Source organism: Balaenoptera borealis, assembly GCF_965194805.1.
Source record: "Balaenoptera borealis genome assembly, chromosome: 13".
In the NCBI taxonomy this organism is placed as follows: Eukaryota; Metazoa; Chordata; class Mammalia; order Artiodactyla; family Balaenopteridae; genus Balaenoptera; species Balaenoptera borealis.
In genome coordinates this window covers 74,539,479-74,559,187 of record NC_138870.1, presented here as the reverse complement: position 1 = coordinate 74,559,187, position 19,709 = coordinate 74,539,479, and the positions used below count along the sequence as shown (strand labels likewise).

Genomic DNA, 19,709 nt, shown 5'->3' with positions numbered 1-19,709 from the left:
ATACCAGGGTATGATATTAGAAAAAGAATGAGAACAGAGAGCTACAATAATATTACAATCTATATTCAGGAATCTGCTGAGAATATTCTTTCAGATTCCACAGCACTGGTCATTTCTAATTTATAATTTTTTTTTTACTCAAAAAGTGGTTTCATATTGAAATTTCAACACCTTTTTCTCTGTAAACAATGTTTGAGGGGCTTCCCTGGTGGCACAGTGGTTAAAGAATCCGCCTGCCAATGCAGGAGACACAGGTTCAAGCCCTGGTCCAGGAAGATCCCACATGCCATGGAGCAACTAAGCCTGTGGGCCACAACTACTGAGCCTGTGCTCTAGAGCCCACATGCCACAACTACTGAAACCTGCGCACCTAGAGCCTGTACTCCGCAACAAGAGAAGCCACCACAATGAGAAGCCCACACAGTGCAACGAAGAGTAGCCCCCGCTCACCACAACTAGAGAAAGCCCACGTGCAGCAACGAAGACACAACGCAGCCAAAAATAAATTAATTTAAAAATTAATTAATTAATTTAAAAAAGAAACAACGTTTGAGGTCTATCTATATAAGATAACAAAACCCACCCCCAGTCCTTGCGTTCCTGTGTTTCTTATGCTTCTCTACTTGTCTCTGTAGCATTTATTACTTTCTGACATACTAGAAAGTTACTTATCCATGTGTTGATCTTTTGGACTGTTAACTTTGATGGCAGGAACTTTTTGTATCCTCAGCCACGGGAACAGTCCCTGTCACATAGTAGATGTTCAGTATTCGTTGGATGAATGAAAATTTTAAAATGCAATAACATTATCCTGAAATTTATGATAAGAAGCTATTGGTACAGAAAATACAAAAAGAGAACTTCTCATCCTCTCTTCTCCTCTTTTCTCCCCCAGTTGAGATCAGACCCTTGGTGACATTTGCCTTTGTTGTTTTTCTGTTTATTTTTAAATTACTTCAGTCTTGTTTCCCTACTTCACTCCTACTTCAGAGAATAATATCAGATGGGATAGAACTGCCCAATCTCTACAGAGTACACCATGCTGCAGAATTGTTTACATATACCTTTTGCCCTCAACTAATACTTACATTTCTGGAAATACACAAAATTCCTTGTATGTATTTTAGAAAAAAAAAGTTAATAACTATCAAACGCTTGCTGAAGTTTTTTACATTTTTTTAAAGGATACATGTTAGCTGAACTAGATAAATAAGGTAAAAAATTGGCCAGTATGGGAGAAGATCGTTTTGATAGGGCTACTTATCTTAGTTGGGTATTTGACTTTAAACTATGGCTTTTAATCCTTTCAGCCCCAACATTCTCTTTTATAGTAAATACAGTGTTTCATAATGTCCCCTTTACTATTCCAAATGAAATTTTTAGTTAATATAAACTACCTACGTGCATAATTTCAAAATTTCACCGTAAATGCCCTAAATGAAATATGAAGGAGAAACATAAAAGGAAAATAATTTATAAAAATAATAAACATATTAATATATTTTTCATAATTCACCATGTAAATGCTTCATAGAAAACATAATGAAGTAGTCATGTGCTTCCCCTTTAGGAAACATTGATGTGAATTCAGAGCTACAAATGCAGACTAATACAAATGTGGTCTGTTGGCTCCTAACATGTCACAAAGGCATTGCCATTTGTTAATTTGATTTCCAAAATAGTAAACAGTTGTTTCTATAGTTCTCAGCAAAATGACGTCTGTAGTCTTCACTTTTATAAGGCTGCTGTATTCCTAGAAAATTCAGTACATAGTAAAACCATTAAAAAATTGCTTGGTGGAAAGGACATAAATTCTTAGCTCAGACAATTGTGAACAGAATTTTTAACTATATGAATGTTCAGTAGGACACTTGATATTTCTTCAGTACATGGGACTGTTCTGCATTACATAGACTTTCCTTGGACACCTTATCAATTATAACAAACCACAACACCTAGCCCTGAAGTGTCCTAGTTCCTTCCCTTTTTTTTTTTTTTAAAGCACTTATCACCAGCTAACATACTCCAAAAAATTTTTTTCTTGTTTTTTGTCTATATTTTGCTCCCTTCCCCTAATCCAGCCAACCAACCAACCAACATAAACTAGACTGTAATACCCATGAAGATAAGTCTTTTTTGTCGGGTTTATTCATTGTTTCTATTCCTAGTACTTAGAGTAGTACCTGGTGCATGATTCACACTAAGTAAATATCTGTTGAATAAGAGAAATAATGTGCATTGAAGATTTGAAGGAGTTGTGATACTAGGAGATTGCTATGGTCTGACAAAATCGGGTTGGTCATTTATACATATACATTCTTTGTTGGAAGTTTACTTTAGTCATCATCCATTTGTATTAGACTCCTTTAGGAGTGTTGGCATTAGTCCAGACTGTTCCCCAGAATTTCATCTGTCAACTTATAGAATACAGAATCTTAGACCGAAGGGCATTTTTGCTTACAGCTTGGCAGGCCTAAAGATTCTAGAAGTGACATAGCAAAATGAACCTGTTTACATATTCTTTAGGAAGTATTGGTTTACCATTGTTCTAGTAAATTGTAATTGATCAATCTAAAAAACAATATTGGTAATTTCCTTCCTCCTTTATTATTATTTACAGAGTGCCAGAGAAGAAGTAATTAGGTGGGAAGAAGGTAAAAAATGGCAAACCAAAATAGAGGGTATTCGAAACAGGTTAAAAGAGAAAGAGGGGGAAGTCTGTATTCTAACAAAGCAATTGAATACTTTGAAGGATCTTTTTGCCAAGTGAGTTGAAATTTAATGTAAACCTAATTAATTATGTATAGTCTTTAATTGACCTGGAAGTTATATAGTTTTTGTGTACTTGATAATATGAAAAATTTTTTAGCTTTAATTACCATTTATTATCTATAGTTCACTTTTTATTTTCTTTAAAATGTGTATTAAATATATTTTAACAATTTATAAGTGTAGTTTCCTATAATTTTGAAATAAGTTAGCTCATAGCAAATACAGAATGATCCAATTTTTGTATATTGGCCTTACAATAAGGAAGCTGCAATTTAATAAATTGAACAAGCCAACAGTGAATGGTATATTTTCATGATTCTGTATTAAATCCCACAGAGCTGATAAAGAGAAACTTACTTTACAGAGGAAACTAAAAACAACTGGCATGACTGTTGATCATGTTATGGAAGTGCGAGCACTGGAGTCAGAAAAAGAGTTAGAAGAATTAAAAAAGAGAAATCTTGACCTAGAAAATGACATATCATATATGAGGTAAGCTACTACATGGAAATGTAGAAACTGATATAATAAATGTGTGTTATCTTAAACTTGGGTTCTGTTGATTCTTTTCCCGTGTGAGTTGAGATATTCCTGCTTTTTTATGCCACATAAATATGGATTATATTCTTGAACTTTTGAATATTATATTCTGTGACTCTGGATCTTGGTTAAATTGTATGGAAAATGCCGATATATTTTTGTTTTAGCAAGTCCGGATAGGTTCAGGCCCCATGTGCTAACCTGCTTTATGTGGGCTATGGTTCCGGTATCATTTTCAAAGCTTTTACAATGCTCTTTGGCCCTGTTCTGCCTATGCAACTCCCTATTGGCAGTCTGGTATGTGGGCTGTCTTCTGTTCAGTTCTCAGAGTCTTTAATATTCTGATTAGGATCAGATCCATACATTCATGCTCAGGGGTGAGCCCAGAAGTTCATAAACAACTTTATAAGGTTCCTTTCTTGAGCTCCTTTCCTTCTGTGATCTCCCTGATACATTTGGTTTCTCTCGGGCTCCCCTTTTTGGTACTTTGAACCAAATCTGTTGCGCTGTGCACTTCAGCTATTGTGCTCTTGTCTGCAGCTAAGCCAGCAGCAGGAGGGCAGAAAGGGGATGTGGCGGAGGCGGGGGGCACCACTTTGCCTTCCCACCTTATTAATTACAGCTCTACCAATTGGAGAAGAAGATTCCTCTCCCTAAAAATTTTGGCTCCTGTGAGTTCCCATTGCAGCCTCTGCCACCACTGCCTTGAGATTGCCTGAGGGTTGGGACGTGAGAGAATGCATAGAAGAGAAAAATAAGAGGGATTTTTGCACTGTCTGTGAGAATTGTTAAGCATCCTTTCTCCTTAGTGGAGCTAGAACTTTAAGCCTTGCCTGGAGCTCTCTCCCTCTGTGCTGACGCTCATCTTCAGGTTTCAAGCTGTGTTGTATTCAGGTCAGGAAATACTAGAGGAAAGGAAAAGGTAAATTTACCACCTGTTTGCTGATATTTCAGATTCTCGTGTTTTGTCCCAATCTGTAAAATACTTACTTTTCAAGGTCCTTGTGAGCTTTCAACCTACCTTCCATCTCATTTCCTTCTAAGTTATTGTTTCTTAAATTCTTCAGAATTTTCCATGATGGAGAAGAACAAAATGATTGAAACATTTTTCTTTGTTTTGACATCTATTTATAGCTACTGTCTGGTCCTAGCCTCCCTGTTTTTCTTAGTCTAAACATATGTTCAGAATAAAACCGAATCCTTTTATTCTCCTTTGCAGTTTTCGCAAGGATCAAAATATTTTAGTTTGGAAACCTTCTAATACTTTTAGATATTTAATAGCTTTTTTTCTAATATGAATCTGTGGAGGCTGAAGTAATTGGAGAAGACTTTATAAAAGAGATTGAACTTGTATTCTCAGTCCAAATGTGAATTTCCGAATTTTATGAATCAGATCTAGATTTTAAAGGCAGAAAGGACATTCCGAGAAAACAGAACCCTAGCAGAGACATAGCGGCAGGAGTGAATCTTTCATGTGTGGGTAAGAGTGGATTTATTTGCCGAAGTAAGGGAAGAGTCCTGGACAAATGTGCTGAACAGGTGTGCTTGTGCCAGATAGCGGAGGGCCTTGTAGGCCATGCAGGTGAGTAGTATAAATTGAAGAAATAGATTATTATCTGGCTCCACTAAGAATCTTATAAAATCCTTGACCATCTTGAGAAGCGCATGGATGTTATGAAATTATTATATAATATTTTAAAAATAGTAGGTATTTTTATTCAGCTATTTTACACAATCCCCAAAATAGATGCATGTTCTTTACAAATGTTAATGTATTTTTTTTTTTTAAATCAAAATACCCTTTTTAACTCATAGTTTAAAGGAGGCCAGCCGTGAATCCTCTGTAGAGGATCAGTTTATAATATAGTCATATTTTAATTTAATTTTTGTAAAGTTTTCAAGTTTTGTAGAATTTAAAAGAAATACAGTGTTAAAAATATTTTTTTCTATTTTTTAATATGATAAAACAGTAACAAGTTGGAAGTTTGAACAGTAAAGAGTCTGTGATTGTTGTTCATAGGGCCCATCAGGCTCTTCCTCGAGATTCTGTTATAGAAGATTTACGTTTACAAAATAAATACCTCCAAGAAAAACTTCATGCTTTAGAAAAACAGTTTTCAAAGGATGCGTATTCTAGGCCTTCAGTAAGTGCACATCTTTTCTTTTCATTTTTTTAATTCTAAAGTTTAAAAGTGAAATCAACTTCTACCTTTATCTAGCTAAAAACAGTAGATCCTTCTCATTAATATTAATGAAATAAATCCAACTTTTATTTTTACTAGGTAGTGATGTATATTAACTTCTATAATCCTTTTTATATAATAATGGTAAACTTATGATTTTTATGCTTTGCATAAAATGTCATTACAAATGATTTCTGGAGATTTTTAAATGTAGTTATGAGTTTTGCTGTGACAAGAACATATAGTTAGATAAAATAAGAAGGTATGTTATAACATTATTTCCATTCAAATATGTGATACATTTCTCATTTTTCTTTATAAAGTCTCATTAATGTAGAATTATTTGTGGTATCTTATTTTAAAACATTCATGTGTATATTTTTATTATTTTTTTTCCTTTTCTTTTCCTGTTTCTTCTCTTTCATCTGCTTCAAGCAGAATCTGTTATGTGACACAGCTACGCTTTCTCCTCTTGCTACCAGTGTTAATAAATACAGGCATAATATTTTTCACAAAAAGAACAATTTACACAGGAACCAAAAAAACCCCATAACAGTACTCAGAATTAAAAATAGGAAAGGAATAGATGTTAGTGACAACTTACATCATCAGGTACCTAGGAATATTCTACAGTGTTACAGTAATGAAGAAAAACACAAAGCACAAGATATTGTAGATCCTACTGAGTTAAATAAATCTGAGTCAAGACCAAATAGTAAATCAAGTCCATTTAGGTCAACTAATGGTACCTTGACGGATTTTAACTCCAATTTTGAAAAGGAACCAGATTGTAAAGTTGAAAAAATTAATCAAGACTGTTGTGAAAATAATAAACAGGAATATAAAAACAAGGAAGAGAATGAGCTAGGCAAGAATGAGAAAGAAAAGGGACACATAGCTGAAGATGTGAGTCACAACAACCACATGGATCCAGAAGAATCTGCTGGGGAGGACTGTGGTTACGCCACAAGCGCTGCTGCAGTGAGGCAGTGTGCTGAGGAGGAGGCACAGGCAAACTCTGAAACTGATGTGTCAGTCCAGCCAAGAAATGAAGCGTCCCAGGTTTGAGTACATGGCAGTCCTTTATTTCTCTCTTGGCTGAGTTTTCTCATAGCAAGTAGTATACGTATATGGTGCAAATGGAAACAAATTGTGTAGGATTTGTAAAGAATATTAATTGTTAATAAACTTCTCCTTAAACCCTAATATTTGACTAGTTCCTACAAAAACTTAGTGGTTGTACATTTCCTGATTCATTTTAGTACTCACTGTTTTACCATTGGTATTCGCTTAAAAAGTATTAGATTAGATAACAGAATAACGAAAATAAGGCACTTTAGATGAGTTCGCTTTGCCTTAGAAATTTCTACTTCAGCATGCTGTAAGATCTCACTGCAAGTAAAATTTCACTACAATGAATAATATCAGTAAAAATCTGTTATGATGCTGTGTAACATTCTAACATATATAGCAAGTTCCTTTGATGGTCTTTTTGCCTTGTATTGTAACAGATACTTTTTTATAATGAGAAAAGGAAGCTTACATGTATTGCCTAGGTATACTTTTCACAATACTCTGCAGAGAATTATTTCTACTTTATGTGGGAAGCTTGGAGAATAAGTAACATCTCTAGTGATCAAGAAGATGCAGAACCAGGATTTAAATGCAGGTCTGATTCTACAGTTTATGCACTTTCTACATACACACACTACTTTTGGTCAATTTATTCAACAGAATAAGAAGTTTGTTCCCAGTTGAAATCAAATAGCATTCATTCATTCATTCATTCCTTTCCACTTCAGATATTCCAGTCACCTAAGTCCTCATTCTCATTAAATCAGACATTTAAATTAAGAGAAAATGGATGAAAATGTCTTAATTCTTATTTCGTTTCCTTATCCAGGTACATAATGCTTCTTTTTTCACTTGATAATAAGTAATTGAGAATTTGAGACTTCCACTGTGTGTTATCGCTAACTCTCATCCACTAAGAATTTGACTTTTGGCAGTGTATACCTTTTAACAGGATTCTTCTTCTATAGAACAATTTGGAAGTTCCCCCAAAATTGATTATACAAAGATTTTATTTATTTTACTTTTATAGAAGTTTCATTAGAATTTATTTTCCAAAAATTTGGACAATCTCAACTAATACTTTTGTTTTCTGAGAATAGGAGGAAAAAATGATCCACATTCACTTACACAAAGAATTACATCCATATTTTAGTGAGGAGAACTGTTGAAAAAATTCAGCAGTTCATGTAATATCATCAGATAGAATTATTCTCTTCTGTGAATGAAATTTTGTATATTTTGTATCTGTCAGTTAGGGGTACTTATTATCATTTATTAAATAGCTATCATAGACTGAAGAGATGAAGTAAGGGAGACAGAAGAGCTCAGGGATAGGGAACTATAGATTTCCATGTCTGAAGAGATCTTAAAAATCATCCTGTCTAGTGCCTTCATTTGTAAGATGCAAAAACAAAGGACCTTGCAGGTGGCATGATTTGCCTAGTGTTAACCTTAATAGTAGTAGAATCAGAATGTATACTTGGGTTATCTGACAGAGAATAAGTAGGAACATATTGCTATAGTTTACTGACACCATGAAATATGTCTGTCTTCTTTTTCTTGCCACTATATATGTTCATACGCACACACATTCCCTCAAACAGTTAGAAATCAGGTAGATACATGCAGTGTTTCTGCCAGTGTTGTGTTGTATGCCCTCAGGTCAGAATCAAAGGTCAGCCCAGAATTTCTTTACATTTCTGTATCCTATTTTCTAATTTCTTTACTTTTACTGCACTTTACCTAAGAAAACTTTTTCTTTTTTTTACTTTTTTTTTTTAACCTAATGGTGAATATGTCAGAATGTATTTAGCCTACTGCTAATTAAAAAGATGTTACAGAGCCATGTATAATAAATGTATTTATAGAATATTATACTTTAATAATAATAATGTAATGTGTAGTATATAAATATATAATATAATAATATGATAATCATAATAATGTCTGTGGAGTTATTGAGTTGACAGTCGATCAAGCCAATAGAGAATGGAATGGGGGAGAAAAAACTAAAGCTGTTCTGAGTGCTTTCACAAAATTATCTCATATAATGCTCTTAACAAGTTTATTAGGGTAAGGGGTATTCTACCCACTTTATAGGAAAAAGTAACCAAGCACAGATTTCTCTTTCAAATAATCTATAGCTTAGAATGAGAACTGAAAATGAACATAAATAATAACCCAAGGTGGATTCATGCCAAAAGAAATGCAAATAAAGTGTTACTGGATTTCAGAGGAGGGAGTGATTACTTTAGCTCAAGGAATGATGAATAGCTTTGTAAAGGAGGAGGAATTGAGGCATTTTTGTAGGCTTGTAGATTTGTTTGCTAGGGCCACCACAACAAAACACCACGGAGTTGATGGCTTAAACAACAGAAATGTATTCTCTCAGTTCTGAAAGCCAGAAGTCCAAAATCAAGGTATCGGCAGAGTTGATGGCTTCTTTAGGCCGTGAGGGAAGGATCTGTTCCAGGCCTCTCTCCTTGGCTCACAGATGGCTAGCTTCTCCCCGTCTCTACAGTGTCTCCCTTCTATGTATGTCTGTATGTCCACATTTCCCTTTGGTATAAGAACATCAGACCTTGTTGGATTAAGGCCCACCCTAATGACCCTTTTTTAACTTAGTTATCTCTGAAAAGGCCCTATCCTCCAATAAGGTCATTCTGAGGTACTGAGAGTTAGGACTTCACATATGAACTTGGGGCTGGGTGGGGGTTGGGGCATGAGACAATCTGTAACAGGTAACAGTACTTTATTTTTGCCCTGGAAGGACCACCACAAATTCGTTTAGTCATTATGAGAGTATACATGGAGGCATTATATGCGTGGACATTATTAACTCATACTGACTTTGCTTTCTATATTAATTACAACAGACTGATTACCTTTTCTCATGTGAGTTTGTTTGTTCGTTTATGGTTGTTTTCTCTAGAGCTCTCCAATTTTCTCATTCCTTTGAGGAAAAATGTGCCCTTTCAACGTAGTATTCTCTTATCCAGTGTGCCTTATGTAGCTTTTATATGTTACACCTTAAAAATATTCCTAACTTCATTTTCCTGAAGACTTCAGGAATAGAGTCAGATGATCATTATCAAAAAGAACAGGAGCTCCAGAGGGAAAACTTGAAGTTGTCATCTGAAAATATTGAATTAAAATTTCAGCTTGAACAAGCAAATAAAGATTTGCCAAGATTAAAGGTAAATTTAATATTCTTTATTATAGTTAGGAAATCTAATGCCTTTTTCTCCCTACTTAATTGTTATGTTTACCATGTTAGCTTATGAAGACGTCAGAAACTCATATTCATAAAATATCATGGTAGTGTTATACTTTCTACATTTGCTCATTTAACAGTTATTTGTTGAGGGCCTTTTTTTGTGTCAGGTACTCTTCTAGGTGCTGGTAAACAGCAATCAAAAAAATTCTTGCACTTGTAGAGCTTACATTCCAGTAAGGGAAGGCTCATAATAGGTAAGCAAGTCAATATGTAGTATGTCAGCTGATGTTAAAGTGCTAAGAAGAAAATGCACAGTTAGTGTGAAGGGTGTGTGTGTGTGTGTTGCATAGGGGTATAGTTGACCCTTGAACTGCGAGGGTCCACTTATATGGGGATATTTTTCAGTAGTAAATACTGCTGTACTACCTGATCCGTGGTTGGTTGAACCCACAGATGCAAAGGAACTGCAGATATAGAGGACCAACTATAAGTTATACCTCCACATTGTTCAAGGGTCAACTGTATATGGGATTGCTCTTTAAAATAGGGTAGTAAGGGGAGGCTTCCTTAATAAAGTGATATTTTAGCAGAGAGCTAGGGGACAGGTAAGGAAGTAGGTCATACAGATACTAGAAAAAGAGTTCCAGGCAACAGAAATAGCAAGTTCAAATGTCATGTGTGTGGCAAGATGATGGTTGATGTATTTAATTAACCCTTGTCACACTTTAAAATATTAGGATAGCTCTAAAAATATAAAGTCTTTAAATTAAAAAAAATATTTTAGGATAATTGTCTCTTTTAGAAATTTTACTTTATTTTGATGTTTATAATAAGTTTATTTTTGGTTTTCCAAATCTTATCCTATTTAAGGGAGTCCTTTTCTCTTGACCGATTGTTTCATTTGTGTTTTTTAACTTAGAATATCAGCAATCTGTTAATTCCACTGGTAATGGTATAATTAAGCTATATCCTGCTTCTCATTCTGATTTTTACACTGTTAGAACCAGTGTCAGAAGATCAGTTGTCTCTTTCTCTGTACTATATGGGTAAGGTTCTACATATGTAATCTATGGGAGAGTTGAAATCAGGAGTTCTAAACTCAAATTTATATTGTATACTAAGGCAATAATGCAGGAAATATTTCTTGAAATTCATATACAAAATGCTGTTGTATTAATTCAGCATATGTCATGGTTCAAAATCCTCCTCATTGGTGTAAAGACCCACTTGTTTAATTCAGCTATACAGTTGAAGAGACTGATAGTTCAGATGAATTGTTTGCCTTTCCTTTTCAATGGCTATAGCTATGTTAAATTGTTACATGTTTTCTTTAATCTTCTAGAATCAGGTAAGAGATTTGAAGGAAATGTGTGAATTTCTTAAGAAAGAAAAAGCAGAAGTAGAGAGGAAACTTGGCCACGTTAGAGGGGTGAGTATGTGAGAGTATGCCGTATGTTTGTTTTGGCTTCAGAAGTGATAAGCTGGAAATGAAAAAAAAAGTTTGGATATGTCATAACTGTACTGATATGCCTTTACTAGTGCCTCTAGTTTCAATTTTATTCTGCTGCATCTATAATGTAAAACATCATTAAGCTTTCTCTCTGTTTCAAGTTAATGTATTTTATCATCTGTCTCATCTTACATGCTTTTTATTCCACTTGGACTCTATACCATCTCTTTTTTCATTGCATATCCCTCTACACCTTGAAAACATTTAACTTCCAGGAATCTTCCATCTGTTCATTGAGGTAACTACTAACTGCTCCTTGGTCTGATTCTAACATTTTATAATTATTTTTTATGATATCCATGGCAGCTTCCTAGTTATAATGCTACTATACTAATGTTCTTTCCAGTATACCAGGGTTTAAGCTGTTACTTATTAGCTGCATGACTTTAGGAATATCAAATTCTTTGAGTCTTGATTTTCTTGTATGTAAAGTAAGGATAATTCCTCTTTCACAGGGTTATTATAATGAGTTGAAGTCATACAAGCCTTGGCTTCAAATGTTAGGAATCAACAATGAGTTTAATAATAAACCTCTTATACTCTTGGTACTTTACATTATACTCTCTAAAATATTTGATTAAATAAAAAGTTAACATTTTTTCCTAGTCTGGTAGAAGTGGAAAGACAATCCCAGAACTAGAAAAAACCATTGGTTTAATGAAAAAAGTAGTTGAAAAAGTCCAAAGGGAAAATGAACAGCTGAAAAAAGCATCAGGAATATTAACCAGTGAAAAAATGGCTAATATTGAAATGGAAAACGAAAAATTGAAGGTAATATTTTTAATGTGGTCATTTGTACAGAATGTTTTACTGATACAATTTTTATTAATTTTTAAGGACAATTTAAAATATAGTGTATAAAGTAGCTTTAATGGATGCAGTAGATATTTTACACATACAGAAAAAAAAATGTTGGAGACAAGGCTAAGAGTAGTTAGAGTAGCACCACTTGGTCATCTTATTATTTCCAGGCCATTGCTTCTCACTCTGGCAGCATAAAATAATTAACTGTATCTATTCTCAAAAATACAGCTGCCTAAGCCCCCAATCTTGAGATTGATCAGATTATTTTGGGATTGGTCCTACCATCGGGATTGTGATTTTTTTTTAAAGTCATCAGCTCATTCTAAGCCAAGATTGGGAACCTCTGCTCTAGATGACCAGTATTAAAGGGAAGAATTTAATTCTAATTATATCAAATATGGCCTCTAAAACCACGTTAAACTAAGTTTTATGAGTTTACAAGATCATCGTTTATTTCCTTGTTTTGATAATGTAGAGTTTTTTAATTACTAGGCTGAATTAGAAAAACTCAAAGTTCATCTTGGACGTCAGCTGAGCATGCACTATGAATCCAAGACCAAAGGCACAGAGAAAATTGTTGCTGAAAATGAAAGGCTTCGTAAAGAACTTAAAAAAGTATGGCTTTCATTATTGACTATACTTATTTTTATGTTAATTAACTGCTACATTTTGGGAAAACGGAATGAAAAAGTTGATGAGAGTACCTACTCAGAGTAGGTATTAAGAGATTTAGGAATTGTGTTGTTTTTTGTTTTGTTTTGTTTTATTTTTATTTATTTATTTTTTAATTGGGGTATAGTTGCTTTACAATGTCGTGTTAATTTCTGCTGTACAGCGAAGTGAAGCAGCTATATGTGTACATATATCCCCTCTTTTTTGGATTTCCTTCCCATTTAGGTCACCACAGAGCATTGAGTAGAGTTCCCTGTGCTATACAGCAGGTTCTCATTAGTTATCTTTTTTATACATATTAGTGTATATATGTCAATCCCAATCTCCCAATTCATCCAGGAATTGTGTTTTTATGCCCACCATCCTTTCACTATGAGGAACATTGAAAATAAAAAATTAATAAATTCAGAGGCAGTATAATGTAGAAGCCACATAGCCAGGATTCAAATCCTAGCTTTATTACTTTTTTTTTAAAAATAAATTTATTTATTTTTACTTATTTATTATTTTTGGCTGTGTTCAGTCTTTGTTGCTGTGTGCGGGCTTTCTCTAGTTGCAGCGAGCGGGGGCTACTCTTCGTTGTGCGCGGGCTTCTCATTGCGGTGACTTCTCTTGTGGCAGAGCACAGGCTCTAGAGCGCGTGCGCTTCAGTAGATGTGGCGCGTGGGCTCAGTAGTTGTGGCCCGTGGGCTCTAGAGTGCAGGCTCAGTAGTTGTGGCTCACAGGCTTAGTTGCTCTGCGGCATGTGGGATCTTCCCGGACCAGGGCTTGAACCCGTGTCCCCTGCGTTGGCAGGCGGATTCTTAACCACTGCGCCACCAGGGAAGCCCGCTTTATTACTTCTTAACTGTGGAAACTAGGGGAATCTACTATTCCCTCTCCTTCTCTCAATTTCCTCATCTATAAAACTGGGAATATTGAGTATATCTATTTCACAGAGCTGCTACAGGGTTTAAATGAGTTAATATTTATGCACATGTCTTAGAATAATGCTTGATGTACCATAAATTGTATATGAAACTATTTTGTTAAACAGTAAGATTCCTTTCTATTTAAGTGGCAAAATATATTCCTTGCCCCAGACAAATAAGTGTTGTTATTTATATGGATGATCCAGTGAATAAATTGCAATTAATATTTTTAAACTAGTTACAGTAGTATATGAATGTATTGTGAGGCCAGAGTGATACTGTGCTGTGAATGTGGATGTTTAATAGTGGAAATAATCTGTGGTACTTACACATAGTTTATACTTATAGTTATGTCTCTCAGGTATTAAAAAGTCAAAACATCTTTTAAAAATCTGAAGACATAAACTATCCCATTTTCTCTAACTATTACAAACAAATATGACAAATTTAAAGTAACCACTAGAGTAAAATATTGTAAATGTATTTTTCTAACCTCATTTACATGATCTGTTCTAATTATTATGACCATATTGCTGTTTTAGAGTAAAAGAAACATTGGATTTTTATTGGAATGTTAATCGGCATTTAGAAGTCCAGGTTATTTTCTTTCTCGTTCGTAGTGATTGATAATTTTGAATATACTATATCCATGAGAACAGTATTACATTTTGGCATAATATACTAATTAGCTTTTAATGATAGGAAACTGAAGCGGCAGAAAAATTACGGATAGCTAAGAATAATTTGGAGATATTAAATGAGAAGATGACAGTTCAACTAGAAGAGACTGGTAAGAGATTACAGTTGGCAGAAAGTAGAGGTCCACAGCTTGAAGGGGCTGACAGCAAGAGATGGAAATCAATTGTTGTTACAAGGTAGGAACAAACAGTTTAAAATTTGCACAGTTTAATGAGCTCTAATTCTGCCATTATTGTTTTTAAAGAATGTGACAGTATCCTGATTCACTTAGTTCTTTCGTGAAGAACTGCTTGGTTGTTTGTTTTAACATGATCCTCACTTTTTCTTCCTTAAAATATTTAACTAATTGGGGTGTCGGCATGGGACAGAGGAGAGTTGGGGCTGGGCTAAGGGTGTTGGAGCTGGGTGGGCATCACGAAGCTGCTGTCAGCCATGAGCCTGGACTGATGGTGCCCAGCTTGTCCTCGGTGCTGCTTTTCTCCAGCTACAACTGCAATTTTGGAGTTATGTTCTGGGCATCTTGCTCTTCAAATAGCCTCAACAGATGAATTCAGCAAACAGTTTTAGTGTCTTACTGGCCTCTGCTTTCTGGCACTTGATTTTCTCCCATCCCTTGAGCCTTTTCTGCAAGTATGTGCAATTCCTGCCTGTCAAATCAATTTTGTGGCTATGAAAGAGGTGATAGGAATTCACTAGTAAACATTCATATGTTCATTGTCACTATCACCAGAGGTGGTTCATCATAACTCTGGTAAGTCAGTAAAAGGCTTTGGTGTCATTCTCACTTCCAACGTTAAGCAGCTGCTTTAAGGAGTATATGTAGAAGCCAGAGACCAGTGAGATCCTGCCCACGTCCTTCCCCAATAAAGTCATCCTGTATGAAGTGGTGTTCTTGACATCTACTGGCCCCATTTCAGAAGGCAAACGCATCTTTATTTTACCATATCCCTAGAGTTCCTTCTGTCTGTGCATCTCAGTATCCCCTTGGATATCTACCTGCTGTTTAGAATGGACTTGATGTGGATTGGCAGTCACCATCACTGCAGCTGGGATGGGAATCTTAGCCCTGTGAGGCTACAGCACGCCCCCTAGTGGGCCTGTTGCACTCACTTGCCCCTGTCAGACAAGTCTAAGGAGAAAAGAGAAAGGTTTTGCAGGTAGATAAGAAGGCCCAGGTGGCCAGGCAGTCTTGGAGAAGGGTCCTTGGTTCCTGTCCTAACATCATACTGAGAGTACTCAGAATCTACTCTTCCCCCGTAACTGTTTCTTAATTCTGTCAGAGGGCTAGTGTGAGGGCTAGATGAAATAATATGTGTGATAGTATAAAGGGGAGAAGGGGTCTTCTTTTGCCTGCTTGGACTCCAGCAGAGGCTCTCAACCAGCAACCCTATCAGTTGATTTCTTGGTTGGTCCTTTATTTCCTTCTACAATCACACATGGACTCAAAGAATTTTGAGTTGCTTCGAGATGTATTTATCCAGCAGGTATTTACTCAGTACCTGCTGCATGCCAGACTCTGCTTTATGTTAGATGTATTTCTAAAAGGCCTGCTTTGACTAGGTTCCTTCAGAGAGCCAGGTAGCTTCCAGGGCTTAGAAATACCTATTTCTCACTATGCCCTTAAGTAAATTATAGTTATTCTGTGAGTTTAAGTTTTTTTAAAGCTGTGGAAATGATAATCCCTGTCCTCTTCTTTTCTAAAAAAGGGCTCTGTGAGGCTGCAGAAAAGATTATTAATGTGAAAAGGGTTTATAAAGTTTATAAATATTTGAAGGGGTGATGAGATTTAACCATAACTGAAGATGACTTTGCCCTTTAGATCAGTTATGTGTTTTTCGTCTGAGAACTGTACAGGTAACTGAGCATAGAGTAGGCCTTCAGTAAGCACATTTAAAAAAAACTAAGTCCTAGTAGAATGCACTTGACAGAAGGCTAATTCTGATCTTTGGCCTCAAGCCTCCCTAAATCCACCAAAAAAATTACTAAAGTCTGCAGATGGGATTAGACACCCAGTTCGGTAAAGTGGTTTGGAGATAATCTTTTGGTACCCATTAACCATTATGCTCATGCTGAAATCTTTATAGTTGCTCTGTTATTTACTCAACAAACTAATAACATCTATTCCACATCCAGCTTTATAGTACTGACTGCTGAGACAGGCCGGGGTGATGCAGGAGCTGTTTTAGATAGGGTGGTCAGAGAAGGCCTCTCTGACTGGGTGGCATTTAGAGCTGGGAATTGAATGACGGAGTGAGCTTCAGCTATTTCACCACTTTGATAGCTTTTGTCAGGTTAAGAGCGTTGCCTTCTAATCTAGGTTCCTAAGGTTTATCACAGGCTCTTTGATAATAATTATATTATTTTGTTGTAATACTGAGATAATGATTTTCCTTCCTTATCCTGTCCTTACCTGATTTTGTTGCCAAAGTGTTCCTTCTTTTCTTTTCTCTGGAAAAATTTGAATGTTATAAGCATTGTCTCCTTTAAGGTAGTATGATGGGTTTGTAAAACCATTTTGGCTCAGTGTTTTAGAAGTTTCTTTTGGAGTCTGGATTTTTTTTTTGAACTATTGATAATTTCTTGAAAATTTACATATCTATTTAGATTTTTACAAGCTTCATCCCTCCCGCATCTTATGCCATTTTTCTTACCCCTGCTTTTACACATTCTTTTCCCTCTCCCAGCAGTGTCTTGGTTTTGCTCTACCTGGATACCTCCTACGTGTGTGTGTGTGTGTGTGCGCGCGTGTGTATGTATTAAATGCTTTAGTTTATCTCTAAGTATTTTCCTAAGAATATTCAATAATACAGAATTTGATATTCTTATGAATTTAATTTCTATTTCTTTGTTTTGTGATTGAAAAAGGTATTGATTTTAATCTTTGACAGTGGTAAAATTCAGGCTCCATCCTTGTTATAACTTTGGGAAACATCTAAATCCTCTATTTAATTGGCCTGTCTGTTAGTTAGGGGTACTTATCCCTTGCTGTCACCTAATGCTAAGTAAATATGTAGGAAAAGATTTGACTAGAAGAAACAGTGTAATAAGATGTTCTTTATTTTTAGTGCAGTAACTTGAACTGGCTTTTAAATCAATGAGAGAAATTATTTTCCACGTCTACACCATTTTTTTTCCTTTATACTTTTAGAATGTATGAAACCAAGTTGAAAGAATTGGAGACTGATATTGCCAAAAAAACTAAAAGCCTTACTGATCTTAAACAGCTTGTAAGACAAGCAACAGAGAGGGAACAAAAAGTTAAGAAATACACGGAAGACCTTGAGCAACAGGCAAGTAATGTCATTTTTCTTTATGTGATAAAATAATGCATCATATTTCAAACCACCCCTTGGCATTGTCTTATGTAGGTAAAAATGAACTCTGGACTAATTCCTCTCCTACAAGGACCATCTAAGTGAATGGCCCCACCATTCACCTATTTAAGTCAAAAACCTTGGATCATAGACTCCTTTCTTTTCACTCATACCCTGTGTCTTTTTCATTAAATCCTGTCAGCTCTATTTCATATCCCAAATCTGATGATGTCTCAGCACCTCCAACACTGCCAGTCTAGTCTAAGCTATTCTCTCACACCTGAATAGCAGTAATTTCCTAACTGGTCTCCCTGCTTCTGCTCTTGCCTTGTTTCACCTTCTCCCTATCCCTGACCTATTTTCCACATAGTTGCCAAGTAATCCTTTTAAAGGTATAAAGCAAATCATAGCAGTCCCACCTTAGAATCTTCCAGTGGTTCCCATTACCCCAGAACAAAATCCTAAGTTCTTTTCATGGCCTGTAAAGACCTACATGGTATGGCATCTGGTTTCCTCTCTAGCCTCACCTTTACTTTCTCCAGCACTCATAGTGCTCTAGCCATGCTGACATTCTTTCAATCCTTGGGACAAACCAAACTCATTCAAGCTTCTGGGCCTTGCTTTTGTTTCCCTTGATTAGAATACTGTTTACCCAAATATTCTCATAGCTCACTCCTGCACTTCATGTCTCTGCTTAAATGCAAGCTCCTCAGACCCTCCCAAACCTATACTACTTTCCATCACTCTGTCCTCTTACCCTAGGTTATTTTTCTTAATAGCCCTTCCCACCATCTTGAAGTGTTATCCAGTCACATCACATGCTCACTGTTTGTCTTCCCCCACTAAAAATGTAAGGACCACAGGATCATGCAGGAAGGGATTTTGCTTATTTTTTTCACTGCTGTATCCAGTGTGCCTAGGACAATGCCTGGCATGCAGTAGTTCCTCAGTAAATAATTGTTGAATGAATAGTGGATAGATGACCATAGCTGTGCGATGTGAACTTTTGAAAACTCAACTTTTAAAATTATGCTTCATTGAAAGTATCTTTATAAAACCTCATATTTCCATGTCAAACTTTGTCTTCTAACTTTTCATTGTGCCCAAAGATTGAGATTCTCAAACATGTTCCTGAAGGTGATGAAACAGAGCAAGGCCTTCAATGGGAGCTTCAAGTTCTTAGGTATATTATTTGTTCATATGACTACTTTTTAAAAATTATTTTTTAATATAACCACGTTTGCTATATCTAGAAAGTTAAGATTTTTCAACCTTGCTGCCTAATAGGTTTTTCAGCCTCATTTCATCCTTCTAATGCCAATCACTCTTTTATGTAATGGATGCTAAAAAAAAGGGTAAACCAGATCTTAATGTAGGTGTCAAGTTTGTAATTTAAACTTTCTTAATAGCATAGAATATATTAAACCTTAGCTTCCAAAGGCAAATGTTAATAGAAATGAGGGAAAAAAACCTTCCAAGGCTCTGTGTAGCATACTTTTGTGAGGCTCCTCCCTGCAAGAGAAAAACTACTCTTGAAATTGACATCAGATCAGATTTTAAGAACATGAAGGATTTTGATTCTCTGATCTCTGAGAATGGTAGCATTGCAGCAGGAAGAGTAAATGGACAAATGTTTACCTTTATAAATATCAGCAAGTTCTAAGCACTGTACATCACACAATTAAAGAAATGCTCATGTATTTTGTGGAGCAGTGTCTGTCTGTCTTTTTCTAACACATTATCATTGTGTTCTAGATTAGCTAATAGTCAGCTGGAAAAAGAAAAAGAAGAATTAATCCATCAGATAGAAGTTAACAAAGACCGGAATGGACCTGAAAGCACCATACCCGGTAGTATATTTTTTAACACACTCATAGCATGTTAGATAACCCAAGTTTTTGAATTAGGGTTTGCCTTTCTTGTTTGTTCACAGATTTCTGATAACTGTCTTCCTTTTATAAAATCAAATCCTTGATTTAAGTTTTTAAAGCTGTCTCTGTCTTCCATGAAACA

General features: G+C 35.5%; 2 protein-coding genes across 12 annotated transcripts in view; both read left to right on the top strand.

The window, feature by feature from the left end:
* Positions 1 to 19,709, top strand: part of CEP290 (centrosomal protein 290) — a 94,485-nt gene that overhangs the window by 70,634 nt on the left and 4,142 nt on the right. For 7 of the 11 annotated variants that reach the window (XM_082351777.1, XM_082351778.1, XM_082351773.1 and 4 more), the window contains 11 exons: positions 2,621 to 2,766; positions 3,109 to 3,264; positions 5,333 to 5,456; positions 9,632 to 9,766; positions 11,129 to 11,215; positions 11,903 to 12,067; positions 12,593 to 12,715; positions 14,386 to 14,558; positions 17,531 to 17,672; positions 18,806 to 18,879; positions 19,452 to 19,546. In XM_082351777.1, coding sequence (XP_082207903.1) covers positions 2,621 to 2,766; positions 3,109 to 3,264; positions 5,333 to 5,456; positions 9,632 to 9,766; positions 11,129 to 11,215; positions 11,903 to 12,067; positions 12,593 to 12,715; positions 14,386 to 14,558; positions 17,531 to 17,672; positions 18,806 to 18,879; positions 19,452 to 19,546 — 1,420 coding nt within the window. The other 4 variants (XM_082351781.1, XR_014233606.1, XM_082351782.1 and 1 more) reach the window with 4 other exon arrangements.
* LOC309609845 (uncharacterized protein) lies at positions 5,464 to 9,625 on the top strand. Its single transcript, XM_082351856.1, has one exon. The coding sequence runs from the start codon at positions 5,865 to 5,867 to the stop codon at positions 6,561 to 6,563; it is 699 nt and encodes a 232-aa protein (XP_082207982.1). The 5' UTR covers positions 5,464 to 5,864; the 3' UTR covers positions 6,564 to 9,625.